The sequence below is a fragment of the Molossus molossus genome, unplaced genomic scaffold (genome assembly GCF_014108415.1).
Source record: "Molossus molossus isolate mMolMol1 unplaced genomic scaffold, mMolMol1.p scaffold_m16_p_10, whole genome shotgun sequence".
Classification (NCBI taxonomy): domain Eukaryota; kingdom Metazoa; phylum Chordata; class Mammalia; order Chiroptera; family Molossidae; genus Molossus; species Molossus molossus.
In genome coordinates this window covers 106,105,072-106,127,099 of record NW_023425345.1, presented here as the reverse complement: position 1 = coordinate 106,127,099, position 22,028 = coordinate 106,105,072, and the positions used below count along the sequence as shown (strand labels likewise).

General features: G+C 39.6%; 1 protein-coding gene across 23 annotated transcripts in view; it reads right to left on the bottom strand.

Moving 5' to 3' along the window:
- BCL2L13 (BCL2 like 13) overlaps positions 1-22,028 on the bottom strand; it is a 147,696-nt gene that overhangs the window by 76,689 nt on the left and 48,979 nt on the right. For 14 of the 23 annotated variants that reach the window (XR_004958415.1, XR_004958414.1, XM_036253133.1 and 11 more), the window contains 3 exons: positions 21,617-21,724; positions 17,207-17,363; positions 12,207-12,276 (listed from right to left, as the gene is read on the bottom strand). Coding sequence is in view for 14 of the 23 variants with exons in the window: in XM_036253129.1 (XP_036109022.1) it covers positions 12,207-12,276; positions 17,207-17,363; positions 21,617-21,724 (335 nt within the window). In the remaining 9 variants the exon portion in view is untranslated. Of the gene's footprint in view, positions 1-8,861; positions 8,927-12,206; positions 12,300-17,206; positions 17,364-21,616; positions 21,725-22,028 lie in introns of those variants that run through there. The other 9 variants (XR_004958416.1, XR_004958417.1, XM_036253130.1 and 6 more) reach the window with 7 other exon arrangements.

The window sequence follows — 22,028 nt, the reverse complement described above, 5'->3', positions numbered from 1 at the left end:
TCTATCTGAACAAAAAAATGGAAAAATGTCCTCCGGTGAGGATAAAATAAAATAAATAGATAAAGAGAACTCCTATAACTCAGGATGTAAAGAATAAGCTACATCAAGACTAGTAGGAGGGGAAAAGACACAATATGGACTGGCTCCACACCCACACGTGGCAGTCAAGAACTAGGAGGGATATCTCGGCTGTGGAACTGCCCTCTGAGGAGCCAGGGGTCCCAGCCTCACACCAGGTGTCCAAATCCAGAGCACACATCTGGCTGTAAAAACCAGTGTCGATTGAAGCTGGGTAAGGAGGAGGACTGCTGGAGACCCAGGTGTTTCTCTAAAAGGGCCTACACAGACTCATCTGCTCACAAACACTTGCACCAAGCTGCAGAGACTGGAAAGGAGCACAAAATTCCAGGGATATATGGGAAGGGACTGAATTGTCTGATTTCAGGGTAAGGCCTGGAAGGGGAGAAGGGCTGGCAAGGGCCACTGCTCCTTTGTTGAGCCCCACACACAGTTGGCAGGCAGGCACAATTGTTCCTTTGTTGAACCCTCTTCCCCCTACAGTCTACAGGTGCAGTGAGGTGCCAAACCTGAATCTCCATGAAACTAACATCACTCCACCATCCTGATGACTCCTTGAGACCCCCAACTCCACCCAACTACCACACAAGTCTGAATCTCTTCCAGCACTTATTCTTCACAAGGGGCCAGCCTCAGCCAATGCTGCATGCAGACTTTCCTAAAATCTCTCAAAGGTCCACAATCCCAAACAACAGCTGGCCTCAGCATACCCTGTACCCCTTGTTAAGTGGCCCCAAGCCCAACACTAGTGGCAGCTGGCCTTGGTTCGCAGCATAACATCTCCCAGGCGCCTCCAGACCCAGCACAGGCAGCGGCTCACATGGCCTTCCACCAGAGCCCCACCCAAGAGGCCCCAGAATCAACACGCCCACTGGCTGGCTTCAGACCACATCAGAGCACCACCCAATTAGCTCCACAAATGACACACACAAAGAGTGGACTGAGCAGGCACCAGAGCGCTGCTAAAGCAAATCCCTCTCCCTAGAGCCAGTGCCTGCACAACAGCCACCCTCTATAGTCATGGACAGTCCTCAAAGGGGTGTGTGTCACGGGGCCCACATGGCACCTACTATACTAAAGCTACCCTTCAAAGACTGAGAGAAGTAGCAGGTACAGTATATTACCTAATACATAGAAACAAGCACAGGGAAGCAACCAAAATGAGGAAAAAAGAAACATGTCCCAAATGAAAGAACAAAAGTAAACTCCTGAAAAACTAAATAAAATGGAGGCAAGCAATCTACCAGATAGAGTTCAAAACACTGGTTCCAGAAATGCTCAATGAACTTAGTAAATATAGATGATCTCAGTAAGAACTTACACAAAGAGATAAAAACAATAGAATGGACCAGTCAAAAATGAGGAATAAAATAAGTGAAATGAAGAATACATTACATGGAATAAACAGCAGATTAGATGAAACAGATAACCATTTCAGCGATCTGGAAAGCAAGGTAATAGGAAAAATAAAAAAATCAGAACACCAAAAAAAAAGAAGTTTCTTAAATGAGGACAGTTGGACTTCAGGTTAGGATGGCAACGTAGGTAAACATGGTACTCAGCTCCTCCCACAACCACAAGAAAAGTACAACTAAACTACAGAACAACCACCATTCAGAACCTCCTGAAATCAAGCCGAATGGAAGTCCTACAACTAGAGAATTAAAGAAGACACAGGGAGACTGGTAGGAGGGCAGAGCCACAGATCAGATGGTCCCATACGCATGTGTGGTGGATAAAAATCAGGAGGGACACCTTGGCTGTGAAGATCCTCCCTGAGGAGTGAGGGGTCTCCATCCCACACCAGGTTCCTAGGGTTCCAGTGCCAGGAGGAGAATCCCCATAACTTCTGGCTGTAAAAACCAGTGGGAATTGAGGCTGAGGTAGGCTGAGGCTTCTAGAGTCCCAGGCAGCTCCTCTTAAAGGACCCGCACACAGACTTCCTCAGACCTGCTCCCTCCAATCTCCAGTGTGGGAGAGGCAGCTTGAGAGGCACCAGAGACATACAGGAAAGAAAACTGAGTTGTTTGGCATCAGGGCAAGAGCTGGAGAGGCAGTTTTCCCCCAGACAGATGTTCTGGCAAAGACCCTTGTTCCTTTGGTGAGCCCTTCCCCTCAAGGCCGGCAGATAGCCACCATATCTGTGACTCCATCAACCTGGCTCACACTGTTTTCCCCATCCTGGTGATTCCCTGAGGTCCTGCCCCACCCAACTTTCCAGCCTACCCAAGCTGTTTCCAATGGCTTTACCACAGGATTGGCCTGTCTTGGCTCATGCTTCAGATTTTCCTAAAATCTCTCAAACAAGCAGCATCTGGCCTCAATGAGCCCCATATCTCTCACTAGCCCCAGGCCCAGCACTAGCAGCAACCATCTGCAGATAGCTTTGTGGCCCAGGGCAGAACACAGGCAGTGACTGACCTTGGCCTGTGCCTCCCATGAGGCCCCAGAGCCAGCACACCCAGTGCACAGCTTCAGACCACATCAGGGCATCACCACCCAACCACCTCCACAAGCAACACACTCAAGGGGTGGACTCAGTGGGTACCAGAGCCCTGCTGAAATTAAGTCTTGTTCTGTGTGGTGGGCCCTGCACAGCTGATCCTCCAAGGTGATCACAGGCTGGTGGTCAGTGGGCACAGCCAGTCCTTGCAGCTGATCAACCTGAGTAAATCCCTCCCATTGATGTGTCAACAGCAATCAAGACTCAATGACAACAGAAGGGTGTATAGTCCATACAGGGGGTGCATCTTCAGTACCCAGGTAGGGTGATCAGGGAAGCTGTGCCAGTGGATCCTCAGGACACTTATTCCAACAGGCTACACTATGAAGCCTAGGAAACGTAGCAACTCTACTTAATACATAGAAACAAACACAGGGAGGCAGCCAAAATGAGGAGACAAAGAAACATGTCCCAAATGAAAAAACAGAACTCCAGGAAAAAAAACTGAACAAAATGAAGATAAGCAATCTAACACATACAGAGATCAAAATTCTGGTTATTGCCCTGGCCGGTTTGGCTCAGCGGTTAGAGCGTCGGCCTGCGGTCCTGAGAGACCCAGGTTCGGTTCCCGCTAAGGGCGCGTACCTCGGATGCAGTTTGTCCCCGGCCCTGGTCGGTTGTGCGGGTGGCAGCCACTCGATGTGTTCCTTTTACATCGATGTTTCTCTCTCTCTCTCTGTTCCTCTCTCTCCCTCCCACTCTACCTGAACAAAAAATGGAAAAATGTCCTCCGGTGAGGATTCAAAAAAAAAAAAAAAAACTCTGGTTATAATGATGCTCAAGGAACTTAGTGAGGACCTCAAGAGCATAATAAAGGACCAGGCAGAAATGAAAGATGCACTAACTGAAATAAAGAATTTACAATGTATCAACAGTAGAGTAGGGGAAGCCAAGAATCAAAACCATTGATTTGGAATATAAGGAAGCAAAAAACACCCAATCAGAACAAAGAATCCAAAAAAATGAGGACTGTGTAAAGAGCTTCTGGGAGAACTTCAAGCATGCCAACATTCACTTCATGGGAGTGCCATAGGGAGAAGAGAACAAGAAATTGAAAACCTATTTGAAAAATAACAGGAAACTTCCCTACTAACTTGGTGAAGGAAACAAACATACAAGTCCAGGAAACACAGACAGTCCCAAACAAGATGAACACAAAGAGGTCCACACCAAGACACATCATAATTAAAATGCCAAAGGTTAAAGACAAAGAGAGATGGGGTAAAAAAGGAGAAACATCTGTAACCAAAAAAAATTAAAAATTAAAAAATTAAAAAAAAAAAAAAAGACAAAGAGAGAATCTTAAAAGCAGCAAGAGAAAAGCAGTTAGTTACCTACAACAGAGTTCCCATAAGGCTGTCAGCCAATTTCTCAAAAGAAACTTTGCAGGCCAGGAGGGAATGGCAAGAAATATTTAAAGTGATGAAAAGCAAGAACCTACAACCAGAATTACTCTATCCTGCAAAGCTGTCATTTAGAATCAATGGACATATAAAGAGCTTCCCAGACAAGAAAAAGCTAAAGGAGTTCATCACCACCAAACCAGTATTATATGAAATGTTGATGAGTCTTCTTGAAGAAGAAGATAAAAAAATATGAATAAAATGGCAATAAATACATATCTACCAACAATTGAATCTATAAACAAAATGAGCAGGCAGAACAGAAACAGACTCAGAGATACAGAGAACTTTCTGTTGTTTGCCAAATGGGAGGGGAGTTGGGTGAAAAAGATGACGGGATTAAGAAGTATAAATTAGTTGTTAGACTGATAAACCTCAAAGGGAAGGGGGGAGGTGGGGTGGGGAGAGAAAAATCAAAGAACTTATATGTATATGTGCATAACCAATGGACACAGACAATAGTGTAGGGAAAGTAGGAAGGGGGCGGGACTGGGAAGGGGGAGTTAAGGGGTGGAAAAAGAGGGACATCTGTAATATATTCAACAATCATGATAAGTTTTAAAAAATTAATTAAATCAATAAAGAAAAAAAAATGTTTATCTTCACCCGAGGGCCTTTTCCCATTTTTTGTTCAGATAGAGTGGGAAGGAGAGAGAGAGAGAGAGAAAAATATCGACGTGAAAGGGACACATCGAGTGGCTGACACCCACACAACCCAACCAGGGCCGGGCACAAACTGCAACCGAGGTACGTGGCCTTAGCGGGAACCGAACCCGGGTCTCTCTGGACCGCAGGCCGACGCTCCAACTGCTGAGCCAAACTATCCAGGGCAAGAAAAAAATGTATAATAAAATTTAAAAGTCTCAAATAAACCATCTAACATAAAGCTTAAAGAACTAAAAAAAAGGATTAAAAAAAAAAGCCCTGGCCGGTTTTGCTCAGTGGTTAGAGCATCGGCCAGCAGATGAGAGAGTCCTGGGTTCGGTTCCCGCTAAGGGCACGTACCTCGGTTGCAGTTTGTCCCCGCCGCGGTTGGGGTCGTGTGGGTGGCAACCAGTCGATGTGTCTCTCTCACATCAATGTTTCTCTGTCTCTCTTCCCCCCTATCTTCTGCTCTGTCTGAAGATAAATGCAAAAATGTCCACGGGTGAGAATAAAAAAGAACTAAAGAAAGAACAAATAAAGACCAAAATCCCTAGAAGGAAGGAAATAATAAAAATTAGAGTAAAATTAAATGAAATAGAATTAAAAAAGACAATAAAAATTTAATGAAACCAAGAACTGGTTCTTTGAAAAGGTAAATAAAATTGACAAACCTCTGGCTAAACTAAGAAAGAAATGGGAAGACTCAAGTAAATAAAATCAGAAATGAAAGAGAAGTTACAACAGGCACCACAGAAATAAAAGGGAATCTACAAGAATAATATGTAAGGCTATAATCCACCAAATTCATTAACAGACAATAAATAAACAAATTCTTAGAAATACATAACCTTCCTAGACTGAACCATGAAAAACTAGGAAACCTAATTAGACTTAACAGTAATAAGGAAATTGAAATAGTTAAAATCCTTAAAAAAAAAAAAAAAAAAGCCCAGCCCTGGCCAGTTTGGCTCAGCAGTTAGAGCGTCTGCCTGCGGTCCAGAGAGACCCGGGTTCGGTTCCCACTAAGGGCATGTACTTCGGTTGCAGTTTGTCCCCGGCCCTGGTTGGTCGTGCGGGTGGCAGCCACTCGATGTGTCCCTTCACATCGATGTTTCTCTCTCTCTCCCTTCCTCTCTCTCCCTCCCACTCTATCTGTACAAAAAAATGGAAAAATATCCTCGGGTGAGGATTAAAAACAAACAAACAAACAAACAAACAAAAAAAGCCCAAACCAAATGGCTTCACTTGTGAATTCTACCAAACATTCAAAGAAGATTTAATACCAATTCTTCTCAAATTCTTCTAAAAACTGAAAAAGAGGCAATACTTCCTAACTCATTTTACGAGGCCAACATTCCCTTATACCAACACCAGGCAAGGACAACACAAAAAAAAGAAAATTACAGGCCAGTATCTCTAATGAACCTACATTGAAAAGATAATACGTTACAATCAAATGGGGTTCATTCCAGGGATGCAAGGATGATTCAACATACACAAATCAATCAATGTGATACACCACATTAACAACAAAAACCAAAAAACCCTGAAAAAGAATTTTACAAGATATAATAGGCACTTATGATTAAAACACTCAATAAAGCACTGGCCAGCCAGTGTGGGTCAGTGGTTAGATCGTCAGCCCACGAACCAAAGGGTCACAGGTTCAATTCTCAGTTAAGGGTATGTACCTGGATTACAGGTTCAATCCCTGGCCCCAGTCAGGGTGTGTATGAGAGGCAACCAATTGATGTGTCTCTCTCACATCAACGTTCTCTCTCCTTCTCACTTGCTCCCTCCATCCCTCCCTCTCTATCTGAAGATAAATGGAAAAATATCCTTGGGTGAGTCTTTAAAAAAAAACAGAACCTCAACATAGTGAAGGTGGTATGACAAACCCTCTACTAATATCATACTCAATAGTGAGAAAGAAAAAGCTCTTCCATTAAGACCAGGAAGAAGACAAGGATGCCCACTCCCACCACTCTTATTCAACACAGTACCGAAAGTCCTAGCCAGAGCAATCTGGCAAGTGAAAGAAATAAAAGGCATTCTAATTGAGAATAAAGAATTAAAATTGTCACTACATGCAGATAACATGATTCTATATACAGAAGAACCTAAAGACTCCATCAAAATACTATTAGAGCCCTGGCCAATTTGGCTCAGCAGTTAAGAGCATCGGTCTGCGGACCAAAGCATCGCGGGTTTGATTCTGGTCAAGGACACATACCTCGGTTGTGGTTTGGTCCCTGGCCCTTGTTGCGGTCATGTGGGAGGCAACCAGTAGATGTGTCCCTCTCACGTCAATGTTTATCTCTCTCTCCCTCCCTTCCACTCTATCTAAAGATAAATAGAAAAATATCCTTAAATGAGGATTAAAAAAAAGGAGAACCAACCAATGAATCTATGCATAAGCAGAACAATAAATCAATGTTTCTCTCTCTCTCTTTACCTTCCTCTATCTAAAACTCATTAAATAATAATTTTTAAAATATATTTTGCAGCCAGTGTGGCTCAGTGGTTGAACATCGACCCATGCACCAAGAGGTCACCAGTTCGATTCCCAGTCAGGGTACATGAGCAGGTTGTGGATCTGATCCCCAGTGGGGCGCGTGCAGGAGGCGTCCAGTCGATGTTCTCTCTCATCGATGTTTCTATCTCTCTCTCCCTCTCCCTTGCTCTCTGTCTCTAATATCAATAAAGAAAAAGAAAGGATATGGAGTTCCTGCCCTGGCCAGTGTGACTCAGGATTTAGAGTGTAGGCCCGGCTCCGAAGGACTGCAGGTTTGATTCCCAGTCAAGGGCACATACCTGGGTTGTAGGTTCTATCCCTGGCCCCAGGCGGGATGCATGTGGGAGGCAACCAATCGATGTGTCTCTCTCACATGGATGTTTCTTTCTCTTTCCCCCTCCCTCCATCCCTTCCACTCTCTCTAAAAATAAGTGGAAAAAATATCCTCAGGTGAGGATTAACCCAAGGGGGGAAAAAAAAAAAATATATATATATATATATATATATATGGAGTTCCTTTCTGAGGTAATAAACTTTTTCAAAAATTGATTGTGATGATGGTACATAATTCTGTGACTATTCTAAAAAAACCACTGAATTGCATGCTTTAAATGGTAAATTCTATTGTAATAAATTATATCTCAATAAAGGTGTCAGAAAATAAAGAAAAAAGAAAGACTTAAGAGACATATCAACCCAATGTAATGCATGGACCTTTTTTGGATCCTTTTCAAACAAATCAGCTTTAAAAATACCTTTATAAATTTGAATAGTAAATGGATAATGTGATATTAGAATTACTGTTAATATTTGATACATAACAATGATATTATCAGTTGCTAAAAAGGAATACATTATTCTTGGAAATAATACTAATGTAGTTATAAATAAAATAATATGTCTGCAGTCTACTTCAAAATAATCTATGGGAGAGTGGGAAGAATGTGTGTGTGTATTGGGTGGGGGCAGGTGAAACAAGACCAGCCAAATAGTAATAATTGTTGAAGCTGAATGATGGATACATGGAGATTATTATACTCTTCCCTTTGCTTCTATATATGCTTGAAGTTTTAATGATAAAAAAATGTAAAAGATTAGTGATTTAATATTCCACTAAAATTAACCAAGGCAAATAATTTATTAATCTTTGCATTCATTTTTCTGATATCTATTTATTATACTATGAACATCATACATTATACTCCAGCTGATTTTTTCTTTTTGATGGTCATTTTCTTCTTTTTTTCTATAAGCAGGTAAGTATATAGTAAAAAAAATACTAATGAAGGAAAAAAGAAAACAAAATTACCTATAATTCTGAGATAGCTACTATGTATTGTTCAATATTTTGGCACATATCTCACTATTTTTATAGGTGTATATACACTATATAGTCAACATTATTAATACATGTACTTTAAAAAATCATAGTATTAATACAGTTTTGTGACCATCTTTGTTCCTCCACTTCTGATATATTTAAAGAGTATTTGACCAAAATACTTTTCAATCCCTATACCACTGATACTCAGTTTGCCCCATAACCTGACATGCTTTGTGTTTCTCTCTGATGGTTGTTTCATTTGAGACTCATTTATTTACCTTGAAACTAATTTACCTACCAGACAGCCAAATTCAGATAACAATGTTATATCAGAATTTTACAAACATTCATGCAAAATGTAAAATATGAGCTAACAGCTTCAAATTAGCCAACCTGATTTTGGTTGGGAGGAACATTCCAGTTGCCTATCATAAGCCAGATTCTTTTCAGTTCTAGGACTGAGAAGGAGAGTAATGTTGGATTAAGCAGAGCAAGTATTATTCATATAATACTATTTGAATATATTAGTATTATGTATTTTATAATATACTATTGTATGGTATAGACAAATATTTTAATTGTCATGCCTCATTTTTATGAGGTAGCAAAGCTACAGATTTTAAAATCAACAGTTAGCTCTTGGTCCAGATGAGGTACTAAAACAAAGGGAATGGAAAAAAATGGACATCTGAAGAGAAATAGTGAAGACTGGGTTTTATTCAGGTTTTTTAAGATAACTCCAGGATTTGGGGGGGGGGTAGAACACACAAGAATTAATTATATTAGTCACTAGACAGGAGCAACAGAAAGAGAATATAAAATAGGGAAAGAAGGCCTAGCCAGTGTGATTCAGTGGTTGAGCATCGACGCATGCACCAAGAGGTCACTAGTTCGATTCCCGGTCGGGGCACATGCCCAGGATGTGGGCCAGATCCCCAGTGGGGGGCATGCAAGAGGCGGCCAACCGATGTTCTTTCTTATCGATGTTTCTATCTCTCTCTCCCTCTCACTTCCTCTCTCTAAAAATCAATAAAGAAAAAAAATTTTTTTGCCCTAGCCGGTTTGCTTCAGTGGTTAGAGCGCCCGCCTGCGGTCCGGAGAGACCCGGGTTCGGTTCCCGCTAAGGGCATGTACCTTGGTTGCAGTTTGTCCCCGGCCCTGGTTGGTCGTGCGGGTGGCAGCCACTCCATGTGTCTCTTTCACATCGATGTTTCTCTCTCTCTCTCTTCCTCTCTCTCCCTCCCACTCTGTCTGTACAAAAATGGAAAAATGTCCTCGGGTGAGGATAAAAAAAAAAAAAAAAGAAAAAAAATTTTCTTAAAAAAGGAAAGAAGGCTAGTAATATTAGGTAACTAAATATTTGTTTGATATACTAAGAAATATAACTGTGGGAAGAGATAAACCAAAGAATTTATATGCGTACATGCACAACCAATAAACACAGACAATAGTGTGGGGAATGCAGGAGGTGGTTGGGAGCATGGAGGAGGGGGTCGATGGGGGGAATAATGGGAGACATATGTAATACTTTCAACAATAAAGATAAAAATAAAAATTATTTTCTAGTTAAAAAAATATATATTTTATAAAACCAAGCTCATTTTTATTTACAAAATCTATTTCAAATGTCCATATAAGAGAGGTGTTTTTTTTTTCATTCCAGGAAAGCAAATAAAACAGTCAGATATTTTAACAAATTGTTTACAGTCAAGTAACACAGTAAATCTCCACAATTGTGACTATGTCAGAACAAGGTCTCATGTGTTTAATAGCCATGGTTTACTGAGTGCTTACTCTGGTGCCAGACAATGTGCTAAATAAGCATTTAACATATTATGTTATTAATTCTTATAAAACTTATGAGGTTAGTATTATCATCTCCATTTCACATATGCAAAAATTAAGATTTGGAAAGCTTAATTAACCTGTTCCAAGACATGCATCCAGTCCTTGGTAAAGCTGATATCTGAAACAAAGTTCGATAACCAAGCCTATGATGCTAATTATTATGCTGTAATGCCTGCAAAGCCTGAATTAAGTAACGATAATATACATCAATTAGGTATGTGAGGTCACATGGTCTGACTCATATTACAGTCGTCCCTCGTTTATCACGATTAATATGGTCCAGACTCTAGTTGTTGAAGGATTCCTGGGGTGCTCGAATACATAGGCCTACAGTCCATACGTACAGTAATTTTAATTGTAATTGTAATACAAGGGTGTATAATTGACTCAGACAACCGAGCACATGCTGTATCACTTTCACTGTCTCAATCAACTTTTTAATGAATATATTTGAAAAAAACGCGATAGAGTGAAGCCGCGAACAAAGCGCTAAGTGGCGGGGACGACTGTACTAACAATTCTCAGTAAAACGGGTTATCTGAAAAATAATTCTACAGCCCTGGCCAATTTTGCTCAGCGGTTAGAGCGTCGGCCCACAGACCAAAGAGTCTCAAGTTCAATTTCCGGTCAAGGGCACGTACCTCGGTTGCAGGTTTGATCTCCAGCCCATTGGGGTTGTACAAAAGGCCACTTATCAATGTGTCTCTCTCACATGGATGTTTCTCTCTCTCTCTCCACCTCCCTCCCTCCCACTCTATCTAAAAAAAATATATATATATATATATATATATATATCTCAATGGAGCCCTGGCCAGTTTGGCTCAGCAGTTAGAGCATTGGCCCACAGACAAAAGAGTAGCAGGTTCAATTCCAATCAAGGGCACGTACCTTGGTTGCAGTTCATGCGGGAGGCAACCAGTTGACGTGTCTCTCTCACGTTGATATTTCTCTCTCTCTTTCTTTTTCGCTCTCTCTTTCTCCCCCCCTCTCCTTCCTCCCTCCCACTCTATCTAAAGATAAAATAGAAAAATATCCTTGGGTGAAGATGAAAAAAATTAATAAATTTTAAAAATCAATGGAAAAATATCCTCAAGTAAGGATTTTTAAAAAAAGAATTCTACAAATATTTTCACCCCTAGCACTTCATCAGTAAGGGCCATACTTCATATTGAGCTGGGCCATGCTATATTACATCCCTTTAGACTGCCTCTTCAAAGTGATGTGTAGATAACACAGTCTAAGATAATGCATAAGCAGTATGGTGCACTGAAGCTGGAGTTAGAAGATCTTGGCTCTAGTGTTAATTCAAATATTTACTAGTGTAAGGGTCCTAGGCAAGTCTAACTTTTTTCTCTAATTATTCACCTGATCTAAATAAACAAACAAATAACATCTAATAAAATCCATTCTGCCTTCTGCAAAGGATAGTTGTGATGATCAAATGAGATGCGACATGAGATACTTTGTAAATCATAAAACACAAATGGTGTTATTCATTTAAGAGAAACAGAAGAAGCTGTCTCTCAAAAGGAAGCCCTTATTCTTTTCCCCACCCCAAGACACACTCACATGTTACCATATAAAAATCTGGAGGTAAATGTCATATCTAACACAGAGAAATGAAGAAAGTTATGAAAATGAGGGTAAGTCAAGGTTAGATGGGGAAAAAGAATGGCATATGACAGGATACACATATTTTTGAGCCAAGCGGACATTACAGCATTAATCTAAAAACCACTTTAATAAAAAATATTCACTTAACACAATTGAATTTATTCATTAAATAATGAGCTCTTAACAGTGTTCTCTTATATGATGCTAGCAATTCCTCCCGTACTTTATCATTAACACACTAAAATCTTGTAAGAGAAAAGATAATTTTGTTAATACCTTATTCCAGCCGCTGGTATGAACTGTGGTCTCCAGTGTACATTCCCGATATGTCTGATATGTCACTGGCCTGCAGAAATTTTTTTTAAAAGTCTGTGTCACTAAGTAGGAAAATTCTGAATTTCCAGATGAATAAATATACAGTCACTACACTAATGTTGTATGAAGATTTTGCAAAAGTAACAAAGATTATCAACATATTGTTTTGTATTAGATATGGCTTTTAACATTTGGTATGCACTTTTTTCAAGAATTTCCCTATAGGCCAAGAAGCATGTTACCAGTTTGGGGAAGCAGTTAATATAACAAGTAATAATAACAGATGTTTTAAAATTGCTTGAAAGTCATCCAACAGGATTTCTGTATTGCAGATAAACATAAACACTTGGATTATTAATATGGGATCAAATAATAAAAATCTTATTAATAAAATTAAAAGCATAATTTTAATTTTTTTAAAGGCAAAAAAATCTAAAATATTTAAAAAGACAAGTCACTGGAAGACTTTTCAAATTGAGGCTGTAAGAGGTTGAAATAAACAAGGCCAATGAATGGAGCTCTTTCATTAACTTGGTGTCTTGCAACAAAATCCTGGAGGGCAGAGAGAGAAGCCTTTCTGATTACTTCCATGAGTGTTCTAGTCATGCCAAAATTCAAATCACTGAGAGATGACAATGCTCATTCAATAATTTACTGAGGGACTTCAAGTACTATAATTTAAGTCTGGTTTCATGTGTAAATTAACAATAACAACAACAAAAATACTTGGTAACCAAGTAACATATGATGGTATCAATAGCTTGGATAATAGATTTAGTGAGATGTACCCCCCTCTTGTGGGAAAATCATTAACCTATATATAAAAAGAAGGAGAGGAGTCTTACTTTAAAATTCATCCCAAAGGTATTTTCTGCTCTGACCACTCTGGTCTCTGATTTCTTCTGTGAATAGACTGGTAAGAGCTACCACTTACAGGTTGCTAATTGCTAGGTTTTATTTTTTATATTTTACACATTTCGTATTATAATGTTACATATTAGGAAACTGAAGCTCAGAAAAGTTAAGGGACCATCCCAAATCCACATAGCTGGCAAGTAGCAATGCAGGAATTTACACCCAATTAGATGTGGCTCTAAAGGCCACACTGTTTCTATTTTAACTTAGGATTTTGACACATACCATAATAATGTCTAGATGCCACTTGAGGCTAATAAGCACTTGCGATGTGGCTAGTGATATGCTGAAAGTGTAATACACACCGGATTTCAAAGACTTAGTATGGAAAAAAGAATGCAAAGTATCTCATTAATAAGTTGTTATACTGGGTATATGTTAAAACTGTATTTTGAATATATCAAGTTAAATAAAATATATTACTAAAAGCCATAATTTAGCCTGGCCGGTGTAGCTCAGTGGTTGAGCATTGACCCATGCACCAAGAGGTCACCAGTTCGATTCCTGGTCACGGTACATGCCCAGATTGTGGGCCAAATCCCCAGTGGGGGGCATGCAGGAAGCAGCCAATTGATGTTCTCTCTCTCCCTCTCCATTCATCTTTCTCTAAAAATCAATAAAGAAAATAAACAAAACATAATTTAATCTAATTTTTATGTGGTTGATAAAATTTTTAAATTATACACATGTGACTTGCATTATATCTACTGGACAGTGCTGTTCTAGATATTTCACAATAAAGGTTCTGATGACACAGGTGTCATTCTTTTATAAAAGTCAAAATAAAATCAATACTACAGTGATGCTGAGATACCAAGGATGACCTTGTTAATAAAATGTTATATAACCAATGTCAACACAATAAATTTAATTTTTTTTTAATGATGTTATGAACTACCTTCCTGATGTCATATTCCCACCTGGATAAACAGTACTTTTTAGAAGCCTTGGACTAAATACTACGTGTTTGTAAAACCTGACCTTCAGCAGAAACTATACAGTCTACCTCCCTATATTCTCCCTGAAACTTTACTTGCGTATATCAGTCCCTTCTCTTCCTTTCCTGAACTGTTTGATGCTGCTGTGGGTGACAGTAGATCTTACTGGTAGTTTGTTTATCAGGCTAAAATACTTTAGCATCCTTCAGAATGAAATCATTTGAAACATTATATGTACACACATACATGCATATAAACAGCAGATTAAACATTCAAAGGAAATCTAATACATAGAAAAGTGTAAATGAAAAACCAGCCCTATCTAAATAGCTACTTGAAAACAGAGAAAGGAATAAATAGGGGATGGGGAGACTCTTTTGAAACAATTTCCTCCATAGGAAGAGATGGGGATTACATTCCCACTTTAACAAAATTGGAGGAGAAGGTGGTATTTTCCACCTTAAAAGATAGTACTATGAACCTGTATAATAATTCTAGTTCATCATCAGATAGTTATTTTTAAGGTACTAGTAACAGTACTTAATAACTTTCAAAAATATATTTCTGATCATCGCACTTATTTCTTCAAAACTGGCTAAAATCTACTAGAACATTTCTTCGTGACTGCTAAAATGGGGTATATGTTGTGTTCAATATTCCTTTAACACTAAAAGATCTCTGTTTTACTATTTGCCATTTGAAAATTACATCTGATATCCTTTAGATTATGTAAAGAAAACATCTTTTTTTTTTAAATCCTCACCTGAGGACATTTTTACATTTATCTTCAGATAGAGCGCGAGGGAGAGGGGGGGAAAGAGAGAGAAACATTAATGTGAGAGAGACACACTGACTGGTTGCTACCCACATGGCCCCAACAGGGGCAGGGACAAACTGCAACCGAGGTATGTGCCCTTCGTGGGAACTGAACCTGGGACACTATGGTTCGCAGGTCAACGCTCTAACTGCTGAGCCAAACTGGCCAGGGCAAAAAAACATCTTAACATGCATCTTAACAGCAAAAATATTTATCTTTAAGTAGAAGAAAAATATTGAAAATAAACACAATACTCAAAAAGAAAAAAAAAAGATTATTGAAAAAAAATTTATTCAGGAACCTAACAACCAGAGATATCAATTTCAAAATTAATTATATCAGTATTCAGAGTCAAGAGAGAAATAAATAAATATTCATCAAAGATAAGATTTTTAAAAATATCACTTACTTTGGCCCTGGCCGATTTGGCTCAATAAAAGAGCTTCGGACTGCAGACCAAGGAGTTGCAAGTTCGATTCCGGCCAAGGGCATGTACCTCTCGGTTTCAGTTTGCCCTCGGCCCTGGTCGGGTTCACGTGGGAGGCAACTAGTCAATGTGTCCCTCTCACACTGATGTTTCTCTCTTTCTCTCGCTTTCTCTCCCTCTCTATCAGAAGATAAATAGGAAAATATTCTCGGGTAAGAACTAAAAAAATATTAATAACAAAACAAAATATCACTTACTTTGCAGTGAGAAGATAGCATTTTTCTTTTATGTTATGAAAAGGACTCCAAAAATAATACTTTTAAAAAAATTATATAATACTGTTCTTCAAATATCCCAGTAAAGTTAAAACTGATGGACAAATTGAGATACAGAGTGAAATGATTTGCTCAAAGCTATAGTTTGTATCAAAATTGGAAACAGAGCCCTGGCCAAGTAGTTCAGTTGGTTAGAGCATTGTCCCCATACACCAAGGTTGTGGGTTTGATCTCCAGTCAGAGCACATACAAGAAGCAACCAATGAATGCATCAATAAGTGGAGCAACAAATCAATGTTTCTATCTCTCTCCCTTAAAATCAATTTTTTAAAAATTGCAAATAGAATTTTTTTGTCTTATACATCTCAGTTATTTTACTCCCAGTCCCAATAGCTTTGTTTTGGCAAACAAAATGTCTTCAAATCTTACATGAAACATCAATCTATAACATATATGAAAATACAGCTGTTCTAGTTTAAGAGTAATGGAGAGGCCCTAACAAACGCCACCCACTCACCCTGTCCTCACCTCTAGGGGGTCCAGGAAGGCTCCATAGAATACTTTGAAAGTCACTACTATACATCCACATTTCCTATTAAGTTTTATTTCCCAACACCCATAATGTTATTTCCTCTCCATATTTATTTTTAAACTTTACTATATATAAAGTTAAGAAAACCCAAATGTGATTTTTATTTCACTGTTTCCCATGTATAATTTGGGTTTTTACCTTTGCTCATGTCACCAGAATATGCAGAAACAAACTGAATTCTTCTTAAACCCACACTGCTTCCTTCTAATAAATGGTAACCTAGAAACTCTGCCTACATGAAAGTTAGGAATTACCTTCCTACAACAGTAATTTAGCATATGAATTTTGATCCTTTTAGCAAAAGAACAGTTGTCATCCCGTTTTAGACAGTTGTCAATCTTCATTAAAACAAATACTTTTTTTCTATTTCATACAAATTCCTTAGTGAGTCTCAGCAAAAAATTATGGGAAATAAATTTTTCAGATGTATAATAAATGATCTGGTCCTATTTTACTACACTTTGACTATGGGCCTCATGCCTTTAGCTTTCACAGCCAGAGCCAAAGTGAGGAGAGGAGTTCCCACGACAAGAATGTGGCACAATTCCATGGGCAGACGTGCCACCCCAAAGTTCAGCAGCACTAGGGATACCTAAAATACAGGTGGAATGTTAACCTCACATTACAAAGCATAAAATGCTAGTCATAATATTTGTGTTGGCCACTAGAGAATGGTAGTAAAAGTGGTCAGGACAAATAAAACAGCTTGTAATTACAACTCAGTGAAAGCACTTGCTGACACCTGACAGCTCAACGAGAAAATACAAATGGTCAAATCCATGTTGGGACAGTTAAATCACTTCTTTGATGCAAAAGTTGTTGCTCAAAACACAAACAGTTGCTTTGGGAAAACAAGAGAAGAAAAAGTGAAGAAAAGTAAAGTGATAAAAGAAGTGACACCACTCATGTAAAATAAAGTCTTAACCAAGCCAGTGCTGCATAAGCAATGCAGAAGACAACTCAGAGATGCAGGTCCCACTCAGCAATGGTAACTCACTGGCTAAGGAGCACTTGCAATGCCTTATGTAGAGGCTCTTTCAGTTCCTGGGACACTCTTTCTCCAAGATGAGCCAAGCAGTCTTCTACCGAGCTTTCTGGGTTAGCAGGGCTGAAGACTGGAGAAGTGTGCCGGTCAAAGCCTGTGCTGGTAAAGGCTGAAGACAGGGCAAAAGAAAATCTAATTTAATAAATAGTACCAAGAGTTGTGCTGTAAAAGCTCAGGGGATTAAGACACCTGCTACTGAGAATAAGCCACTTTAAAAGGTCAAAGTGGCCAGTAGGGAACCTGCAGGAGGCAGCTGATGGAAGTTTCTCACATCAATGTTTCTCTCTCCCCTTTCCTTCTCTCTCTAAAAAAAAAAAAAACCCCAATAAAAACATAATAAAAAAATAAGTAAAAGGTCAAAGAGCCCTGGCCTTTTGGTTCAACTGACAGCATTGGCCCAAGGACTGAAGGGTTGCAGGTTCAATTCCTGGTCAAGGGCACATACCTGGATTGCAGGTTCAATCCCTGGCCCCTGTTGGGGTCCTGTGGGAGGCAACCAATTGATGTCTCGCTCTCTCCCTCTCCACCACCTCCTCCTCCTTCCTTCCACTCTCTAAATATCAATGAAAAACTATCCTCAGGCGAGGATTAAACAAAAAACAAAAAAAACACCAAAAATTTTTAAAAAGAAAAAAGGTCAAATCACTACAGGATATTCTTTCCTGGAGCACATAACTGGATAGGTCCTAAATTTAGAGGTTTTTTTTTTTTTTTTAATCCTCATCCGAGGACATTTTTCCATTTTTTGTACAGACAGTGTGGGAGGGAGAGAGAGGAAGAGAGAGAGGGAAACATCGATGTGAAAGGGACACATCGAGTGGCCGCCACCCGCACGACCAACCAGGGCCGGGGACAAACTGCAACTGAGGTACATGCCCTTATCGGGAACCGAACCCGGGTCTCTCCGGACCGCAGGCGGACGCTCTAACCGCTGAGCCAAACCGGCCAGGGCAAAAGAAAAGATTCTTATGAAAAATATTCGTTTTAAGAGAAGAAAAAGACTAAACTGTAATGTTAACATACACAAACCAATTCAGTGTATTATTACTGACCAATGCAGTATCGTGTAAGAATGATAAATGAGAGGCATCTCCTAGATCTGTCATCTCTCTCCTAATATTTTGTTTTTAAGGTTTTGTTTTTACCTTTACAAATGTGGCACTTTTTTGTTGTTGTTGTTGTTAATCTTCACCCAAAGATATATTTTTCCATTGCTTTTTATTTATTGTTTAATCCTCACCCGAGGATATTTTTTTCTATTTATCTTCAGATACAGTGGGAGAGAGGGAGAGAGAGAGAGAGAGACATATCGATGTGAGAGAGACACATCAACTGGTTGCCTCTCACATGACCCCGACCAGAACCAGGGACCAATTGCAACTGAGGTACGTGCCCTTGACCGGAATTGAATTCACGACTCTTTGGTCCACGGGACGACACTCTAACTGCTGAGCCAAACTGGCCAGGGCTTTCCTTTGATTTTTTTTTTTTTTTTTATCCTCACCCGAGGACATTTTTCCATTTTTTGTTCAGGTAGAGTGGGAGGGAGAGAGAGGAACAGAGAGAGAGAGAGAAACATCGATGTGAAAGGGACACATCGAGTGGCTGCCACCCACACAACCGACCAGGGCGGGGGATAAACTGCAACCGAGGTACGTGCCCTTGGCGGGAACCGAACCCGGGTCTCTCAGGACCACAGGCCGACGCTCTAACCGCTGAGCCAAACCGGCCAGGGCTTTCCTTTGATTTTTAGATAGAGTAGAAGGGAGGGAGAGAAACAGAGAAACATCGATGTGAGAGAGACAATCAACTGATTGCCTCCTACACAACCCCAACTAGGGCCAGGGATCAAACCTGCAACCCTTCAGTCCACAGGTCAATGCTCTAACCACTGAGTCAAACTGGCCAGGGCAATGTGGCACTTCTTAAACCAGACTTAAATTAGTTTATTCCACCTTACAGAATGAGTCAATTACTTTCATTCCCTTTTCATTTATTTTAAATATATTTTTATTGATTTTTTTTAGAGAGGAAAGACGGGGAGAAAGAAACATCAATGGACCGCCTCCTGCACACCCCATACTGGGGACTGAGCCCGCAACCTGGGCATGTGCCCTGACCAGGAATCGAACCAGTGACCTCTTGGTGCATGGGACAATGCTCAATCCACTGAGCCACATCAGCTGGGCTCATACCCCTTTTAAGACAAACTTTTCGCTCTGGCCGATTTGGCTCAGCTGTTGGAGCGTCCACCCGCGGACCAAAGAGTCTTGTGACAGTTTTGATTTTGGCGAAAGGCATGTACATCGGTTGAGGTTCATCCCTGGCCCTGGTTGGGGCCATGCGGGAAGCAACCAGTTGATGTCTCTCTCTCTCACGTCGATGTTTCTCTCTCTCTCTTCCTCCCACTGTGTTTGAAGATAAATGTAAAAATATTCTCGGCCAGGGCACATGCCCCGATTGTAGGCTCGATCTCCAGGAGGGGGCATGCAGGAGGCAGTCAATGGATGAGGGCATGAACCTGGGTTGCAGATTCAATCCCTGGAATTGGCTGGGGTGTGTGTGGGAGGCACCCAATCAATGTGTCCCTCTCACATTGATGTTTCTCTCTCTCTTCTCTGTTCCACTCTCTCTCTCTAAAACAAATCAATGGAAAAAATATCCTTGGGTGAGGATTAATAACAATAACAAAAACATTGGATGGGACATGCTGGAGGTAGCCAATGAATGCTGCACTCTCACATCAATGTTTCTCTCTTCTCCCTTCCTCTCTCTCAAAAAAATCAATAAACTATTCTTTGAAAAATAAAGTTGGTAAAGATCCTGGCCAGGTGGCTCAGTGGAATGAGTGTTGTCCCATGGGCTGAGGTCCCAGTTCAATTCCCAGGACCTATCTCTCTCTTCCTTCCTCTCTAAGAAATCAATAAAAACATTTAAAAGAGAGAGAGAGGTTGTTGGTTTAATTCTCAGTCAGGGTGCATACCCAGGTTGTGGGTTCAACCCCCGGTCAGGGTGCATGCAAGAGGCACCCAATGGAAGTTTCTCTCACATCGATGTTTCTCTCTCTCTCTCTCTCCCCCTTTCTCTCTCTCTTAAAATCAATAAAATACATATTTTTTAAAATGAATATTCATAGTAGCATTATACATAGTAGCCAAAAAGTGCAAACAACCTAAATGTCCATCAACTGATGAATGGAAAAACAAAAGGTGGTATATCATACAATGAAATATTATTCTATCATAAAAGGAAACGAAGTACTGATACATGCTATCACATGAATGACTCTTGAAAAACTATCCTAAGTGAAAGGCAGTCGCAAAAGATCACACAGTGTATGATTCCAGTTATGTGTACATCCATAATAGGCAAAGGCACAGAGACAGATGGCGGATTAGATGGGGATGGGGGAAGGAGCTAGTAGGAATAGTAAATATGGGAACTGACTGCTAATATGTGTAGTGTTTCTTTTTGGAAGGTTAAAAATGTTCTAAATTTCGATTGTGGTGATGGTTGCACACTTTGTACAACTGAACTATACACCCTGAATGAGTGGATTTTATGGTATGTAAAATATACCTCAAAAAATCTATAAAAGAAATAATTGGACAAGATGTTCAATGCATCTTGATTTATGGAAGGCAAAACAAGAAATAACCCAAATGCTCCCCTCAATAATATGGGAATGAAAGAATGGTCATTCAGTATATGAAATTTCATATAGTTAATACAATAACTATTTTAAAAGTTTATGATATAATGTTAATTACAAAATATATGGCTAGTCCAGCTGGTGTGGCTCAGTGGTTGAGCATTGACCCATGCACCAAGAAGTCACCTGTTCGATTCCCAGTCAGGGCACATGCTCAGGTTGTGGGCCCGATCCCCAGTGGGGGCATGCAGGAGGCAGCCAATCAATGTTCTCTCTCATCGATGTTTCTATCTCTTTCTTTCTCTCTTTAAAATCAATAAAGAAAAAGTATATGGCTATAAAATTACATCTACATTACTATTACAACTATCTATAGCATATATATATACACAAAACTGAAAGCAGTTTACTTCCATTTTTCCTTTAATGTTGTTGCATTGAATGGAAGGTACCTTAACATGATTGCTTAACCCATCATTTATCATCAGAAAAGGCTACATCTAAAGTAGCTGTTGGGTACAGTTAGAAAATATTTTTAAAAATCCCTCAGGAAAGAAAAATGAGAGGCCATTAGTTTCACCCTTATAATCCTATAGCAATGAAGTTGTGTAGTATTGAGAAAACTCTCCCGTAAAAAATCAAATTAAACCAACAGTAAACCACACCAAACAGAATCTTCTAATTAACGAGGAAAATAAGAATAAAGAGACCTTCAGAAATTTCTTTGTCCAGGGATTTCAGCTCTTCTTCAATTTCAGTTTTAACTTTTAATAAAACTTCTTGATCCAGAGATTGTGAAGCTACATCCTGTTGACCTCCTGAAACCAAAAAAAAGGTTATTACTGACACAGGGAGAAAGAAGCCATTTAGAATATGGATAGTAATTTCACTATTAAGTAAAAAATATAAATAAAACTCACTATCAAGCCTAAGGGTTTGGAGATATTTAAAAATGAGAAAAGTGCAGCTGGGTAGGTTATACCACTACATGGAGAAGCTGTGATTGGAACTCAGGTCAGTGTGAATACAAAACTATCAATGCAGGCTGTGTCCTCACCTTCTGGTTGGATGGCTAGGAAGGATGTATCTCAGAAACACTTTTGACATTATAAAAAAGGAAAC